The sequence below is a fragment of the Bison bison genome, unplaced genomic scaffold (genome assembly GCF_000754665.1).
Source record: "Bison bison bison isolate TAMUID 2011002044 unplaced genomic scaffold, Bison_UMD1.0 scf7180017864180, whole genome shotgun sequence".
Classification (NCBI taxonomy): Eukaryota; Metazoa; Chordata; class Mammalia; order Artiodactyla; family Bovidae; genus Bison; species Bison bison.
This window is the reverse complement of record NW_011494752.1, coordinates 835269-841655: the sequence shown is the minus strand read 5'-3', so window position 1 is coordinate 841655 and position 6387 is coordinate 835269. Positions and strand designations below refer to the sequence as shown.

The following is a 6387-nucleotide window of genomic DNA, read 5'->3' as shown; positions in this document are numbered from 1 at the left end:
AGGCAGCAGAGTGGTGCTGCCAGCTGCTGTTTGCGCCCACGTCTACATGAGCAGCTGGCTCCCTCTGTCTGGGCACGGGTCTTATCCCACCAGTGGTGTGTTTGATGCTGATGCTGGTGTCCTTTTCTGTGCCCCCTCCCCTGGGAGGATGCTGGGGTGGGGCCAGGTGGCAAAGTGGCACTCAGGCTGGTTGGACCCCAGTCAGTGTCGCTTCTCCTGGGTGTTTCTCTGGTTTTTTTGGAAGGCAGGGCATCTCTGCTGTGCCCAGTGCACAGGCGAGGTGGCTCGGGCACCAGGCCTTCCTGGGGGTGGAGCTGGGTGTGGGCCTTGTCCCCGCCTGGGCGCCTGCCAGCTTCTAGCCTGGAGGACGGGGGTGAAGCCCATGTCCTTTCCTTGGGCCCTGGGGCTCGGATTCAGGTGTGAGAAGTTGGCGGAGATCATCTGGCAGAACCGGCAGCAGATCCGCAGAGCCGAGCACCTCTGCCAGCAGCTGCCCATCCCCGGCCCCGTGGAGGAGATGCTGGCTGAGGTCAACGCCACCATCACTGACATCATCTCAGCCCTGGTGACCAGGTGACTCCTGGCCACGCCCTGCTCCCATCTGGTTGCCCTGGGTGGGGGGCAGCAGGGTCTTTGCAGATGGGGAGCTCTGGCTTAAATCCTTCAGTTTCTGCCTCACACCCTCCTCCCATCCCTCTCCATCCCCTGTTGCTATGGCCTCTTGCTGTCGACCTCGCCCAGTATTTCTCGTGGACACTACACGGGCGTTTGTCTCCTGCAACTCCTTTCAGCTGCTGAGTTCCTTTCACTGCCTCCCTTCCCGCCAGCTCCCCTGACTCACAGTGGCCCCAGGGAGGGTGGACTGTCCGCAAACCCTCCCTTCACCTGCTCAGCCTGGTGCAAGGCAGCCTCCCCCCGTGGAAGGTGGGGCCAGAGTCCTGTCCCCTGAAGTGTCTCCTGTCCCTTGTGTCTCCGCAGCACCTTCATCATCGAGAAGCAGCCCCCTCAGGTCCTGAAGACCCAGACCAAGTTCGCGGCCACCGTGCGCCTGCTGGTGGGTGGGAAGCTGAACGTGCACATGAATCCCCCCCAGGTGAAGGCCACCATCATCAGCGAGCAGCAGGCCAAGTCACTGCTCAAGAACGAGAACACCCGCAAGTACGCTGCCCGCTCCTTCATCTGCCCTCCCCCAGCTCAGCCTCTGCTCTATAGCTGGGGTCCCAGGTGATGAGGACACACGGGGCTTCCCACTCTTTGTCTCGCATTGCAATGACAGATGACTCTGTCTGTCTGGGGGTACTCCTCGCACACAGAGCAAATCAAGGACTTCACTATTAGGGTGTCCCAGGATCTGTGCTGAGCACTGGCACAGTGCTGGGATCCACACCAAACTTGGCTCCATCACGGCCCAACCTTTAGGCTAGCAGGCAGCAGACGTGAGAATTGATTACTTGCTGGCATGTGACAAGAGAGACGACTGGGGCACCGTGAAAGTGGGTCATGGAGGGGGTGGGACAGAATGACAGCTAGTTTCAAGGCTGCGGGGTGACTAGGAGGAGATGGTGAACGGGCGTGGAGAGGGCAGACGTTCGGGCAGAGAGAACACGGGCCTGTCTGGAGGAGGAGCAGACAAAGGGCGTGGTGGATGGAGAACCCGGGGTGAGGTCCTGGGATTAGGCCAGGCCACCCTTGAAGGGCGTGGGAGTGAGTGAAGGAGGGCGGGAATGAGTGAGGGGAGAGACTGGGTCCTGAGTACTGAGGCCCACTGTGTGCTCTGGGGCTAGGATGACGAAGATGACGAAGAGTTCTCACTCTCTTAGAGCCTGCCTTTGGGCTGGGAACAAGACAGTCATATACTCTTAAAAATCAGGCAGCGTCAGAAGGCAATAGAGTCTAGACAGAAAATTAAAGCCAAGCAATATCACAGCGCCTGGATAGATGTTGCAACAGCACATGGATGGCCAAGGAGGGCCTTTCTGAGGATCTATTTGAGTGGAGACCTGAATGAGAAAGTCAAGAATGCAACAGGGGGATTTGCCTGGTGGTCCACTGGTTAAGACTCCACCTTCCAATACAGGGGGTATGGGTTAGATCCCCGGTTGGGAAACTAAGGTCCCATATGCCTCGGGGTACAGCCAGAACTTTTTAAAAAATTTAAAAAATAGTGAAGTGCAAAATGCATTACTTAAAAAAAGAATGTAACAGGAAGGCAAGTACAGGAGTCCCCAGGCAGCACTGAGCTTGTGTGTTCAGCAAACAGACAAGATACTGTGGGCTTGCTTGTTCTGAATGAGGGGAGGGGAGCCCAGTGAGGCCAGGGCAGGGGTTGATGGCATGGATCTTGTTAGGCTGAGGTCATGATTTTTATGTCAAGTGGGCTAGAAGCTGCCAAAGGCCCCCACGTCAATCTTGACGCCCAAGGAACTTTAACATTGGCCCCACCCTTGGGGCTTTGCTCAGATGCTCTCAGGTTGATGAGAAAAGACAGCCCAGAGGAACGCTCTTAGGGGAGGGGTCAGGGGCTGCTGTGGGGCCTTCTGGAGAAGCTGGGGCCCAGGGTGCATACAGGACAGTGCTCTGGGCCTGGGCCCAGCGGAGACGGGTTCCCCTCTGCTTGGCAGTGAGTGCAGCGGGGAGATCCTGAACAACTGCTGTGTGATGGAGTATCACCAGGCCACAGGCACCCTCAGCGCCCACTTCAGAAACATGGTGAGGACAGGGCCCGGCCCGAGCTGGGAGGTCTGTCCAGAGCTGAGTCCTGAGTCCTCGTAACCTGCCGCGTTCCCCTCGTCCCCTTTTGATCTCCCACCCTGCAGTCCCTCAAGAGGATCAAGCGAGCTGACCGGCGAGGTGCAGAGTCTGTGACGGAAGAGAAGTTCACGGTCCTGTTTGAGTCTCAATTCAGTGTTGGCAGCAATGAGCTTGTGTTCCAGGTGAAGGTGAGGCCTGGCTCCCCTGTCCCCTGCAGGCCACCCAGCTGACTTGGGAAAGCCAGAGACTGGAATCCTTGCATACGCTCAGTCCAGTTACCCCATGATGCTCTCAGAAAACCTAATTTCACTCTGCTGGTGCTTATTTGCTAGATTGTAATCTGGCACCTGGGCTTCCCTGGTGGCTCAGATGGCAAAGAATCCACCTGCAATGTGGGAGACCTGGGTTTGATCCCTAGGTTGGGAAGATCCCCTGTGAGTTAACCCACTCCAGTATTCTTACCTGGAGAATCACCATGGACAGAGGAGCCTGGCGGGCTAGAGTTCATGGGGTCCCAAAGAGTAGGACACGACTGAGTGACTGAGCACAGACAGCAATCTGGCACCCACCCTCAGGATTGAGGCAATGGCCAAAAAGAAATGGGCTGTGTTTTTTGTTTATTTCTGCTTTGGTTTTGCTGGAAGGGGCTTGAGGAATGGCGGTCAGGTGCCTCCCCCAAGTGGAGGGCAAGACCAGGGTCAGAGGCCCTCATCCCTCATTCCCTGGATTCCCGTAGACCCTGTCCCTTCCCGTGGTTGTCATCGTTCATGGCAGCCAGGACCACAATGCTACTGCCACGGTGCTGTGGGACAATGCCTTTGCTGAGCCGGTGAGTCCCCGTGGGACCCCCACCTCAGCCCCAGCCCCTCAGAGGTTCCCAGGGCCAGCCCCAACCCCAGGGCTCCTGCTGAGTGGTCTTCTCCCACCCTTGGGCCAAACCAGTGGTCAGGGGGCAGCTGGTGTGAGCGCCCTGCCCTCAGCACGACCTCAGCTCTGTCTGGGCTCCAGGTCACGGGACTGGGGTCTCCTAGGTCTGTGAGCTTGGTGCTTGGAATCTGGCCCCTGATCTCTGCTCCCAGGGCTCCGTTCTGGGTCTCTACCCCTATATACCCGTCCCTCTGCTCCTGCCCCCCGTTTCTTTCCATTGTGTTTTTGTCTCCTTTCCTGGATCTTTCTCACTCCCCTCTGCCTCTTGGTATCTGTGTGTGTGTGTGTGTGTAAATATCTCCTATTCCCTCAATCTTTTCCCTTTTCTTCTCTCCCTCTCAGGGCAGGGTGCCGTTTGCGGTGCCCGACAAAGTCTTGTGGCCGCAGCTGTGCGAGGCGCTCAACATGAAATTCAAGGCCGAGGTGCAGAGCAACCGGGGCCTGACCAAGGAGAACCTGGTGTTCCTGGCGCAGAAGCTGTTCAACAGCAGCAGCAGCCATCTCGAGGACTACAACGGCATGTCCGTGTCCTGGTCCCAGTTCAACCGGGTAAGGGACGCATTGCCTGCTGCCTGCCTGGGACTATCTCCACCCCTCCCCACCTCACAGACAGGCACCTGGTCCATGGGCCCCCTCCACCCCCAGACCCCTCTGCTACAACCAGGAGAGATGGGGGCTGGTGCCCCAAGGAGTGGAGACAGCCATGAGACCCAGGGCAAGACTTTGGAAAGAACCCAGAGCTGGAAGTCAGGGTCCCCGGGCTCTGGTCCTCAACATGTTACCTCATTTGCCAGGCCCCTTCCGTTCTCTGCATCGCACTTTTCCCATCTGTAGAATGAAGGGGTTGGGCAGGAATGACTTTGGAGGTCTCATCCAGCTTGGACAGTTTCTTGCACCTTTGACCCCCTCCATGGGATTGTCCCAGATCCCTGTGTCTGAGAGGATGGGCTTCCCAGGTAGCGCTAGTGGTAAAGAACCTGCCTGCCAATGCAGGAGATAAAAGAGACGTGGGTTCGATCCCTGGGTTAGGAAGATCCCCTGGAGGAGGGCATGGCAACCCACTCCACTATTCTTGCCTGGAAAATCCCATGGACCGGAGGCTGGTGGGCTATAGTCCATAAGGTCACAAAGAGCCGGACACGATTGAAGCGACTTGGCACACAGGCACTGGGTGAGGACACAGGGGCACCAAGTGTTCCCTGGACCACCTGAGATGATGGGGACACAAGCCCTAACCTGGGCTTTCCCGGGCACCCTCAGGAGAACTTGCCCGGATGGAACTACACCTTCTGGCAGTGGTTCGACGGGGTCATGGAGGTGCTGAAGAAACATCACAAGCCCCATTGGAATGACGGGTGAGGCACGGCGGGTGGGAGGTCGGGGCTCAGAGGACAGTGGCTGGTGGCCCAGCAGTGACTCTGTGTGCTCCATGCACCCAGGGCCATCCTAGGTTTTGTGAACAAGCAACAGGCCCATGACCTGCTCATCAACAAGCCCGACGGTACCTTCTTGTTGCGCTTCAGCGACTCAGAAATTGGGGGCATCACCATCGCCTGGAAGTTTGACTCTCGTGAGTTCCCTGCATTGCCCACACTCCCGCCCCAGTGGCTCTGTTTCTCATTTCCTCATTCCCATTCTCCATCAGGCCTGTATCCTTAGAAGGGGTCCAGTGGGAAAGATGGGAACTGAGCTTGGAGGGTGGGTGGAGTGTTGTTCAAATACCCAGTCTCTATTGGTTTCCTCTTGGGAGAACCTAACATCACTACCCCCTACAGCCTCCAGAACTGCTGAGCGAGTCCTTCTTTGTCCTGACCCAGACTTGTTGGTATCTGCTCGCCCATGGTCACTTCCTTGCCCTGTGCTGAGAACAGGGGTGGGGTAGCAGTGCAGGCTTTTACCTGGATGTTTCCACAAGCCTGGCCCCCAGCCCTACAGCTCCAATCCTCCTCCTGTGGGCAGTGGGTTGTGAAAATGAGCTTGGCCTTTTCACAGCTGACCGTAACCTGTGGAATCTGAAGCCATTCACCACGCGGGATTTCTCCATCCGATCCCTGGCCGACAGGTTGGGGGACCTGAACTATCTCATCTACGTGTTTCCCGACCGGCCCAAGGATGAGGTCTTCTCCAAGTACTATACTCCTGTGCTTGGTGCGTCTGCCCAACACACCCCCCAACACACTCCTGGGGCTAAGCAGCGGGTACACCCCAGGAAGAGCCCAGGGGCCATTTCCCCTGTGAGGGCTGGTCCGTGGGATGGCACAAGGCACGCAGAGGGGATTTCAGGGCTCCGTGCACCCAGGGCCATCCTAGGTTTTGTGAACAAGCAACAGGCCCATGAAGCGGAAACCCCGACCTAGCTTTCTTCCCTGCAAAGCAAACACTGAGTGCACTCCCTTCTGCGCCCTTGGAGGAGGAGGCGGCTGCAGTGTAGGGGGAGGAGCAGGATCACGCAGACCCACAGATAATGCACGGCTCCCATCTTAATCAACTGCTCTCACCCCTCTCCACCCTCAAACCTGCCCTCACAGTTGAGGGTAGGAAGCAAAATGGACAGGTTTTTTTCTCTTCAACCTGGCCCCACTCCTTTGGTTGGGTTTGTTCCTCGGTGTGGACTCTGTTTCCTTGGCAGGGGTGGAGACGGGGAGAGAGGAAGCCAAGGGCCAGGAAAGGAAGCGGGACATGGGATGAGACTGAAACCAGAGGTGTGGG

At 57.5% G+C, this 6387-nt stretch overlaps 1 protein-coding gene across 1 annotated transcript in view; it reads left to right on the top strand.

The window, feature by feature from the left end:
• Positions 1–6387, top strand: part of LOC104990787 (signal transducer and activator of transcription 5A) — a 20923-nt gene that overhangs the window by 11398 nt on the left and 3138 nt on the right. The window contains exons 6-14 of the mRNA XM_010843104.1: positions 3–573; positions 979–1158; positions 2622–2709; positions 2817–2939; positions 3488–3580; positions 4021–4227; positions 4939–5033; positions 5118–5248; positions 5671–6034. Coding sequence (XP_010841406.1) covers positions 3–573; positions 979–1158; positions 2622–2709; positions 2817–2939; positions 3488–3580; positions 4021–4227; positions 4939–5033; positions 5118–5248; positions 5671–6034 — 1852 coding nt within the window. The remainder of the gene's footprint in view (positions 1–2; positions 574–978; positions 1159–2621; positions 2710–2816; positions 2940–3487; positions 3581–4020; positions 4228–4938; positions 5034–5117; positions 5249–5670; positions 6035–6387) is intronic.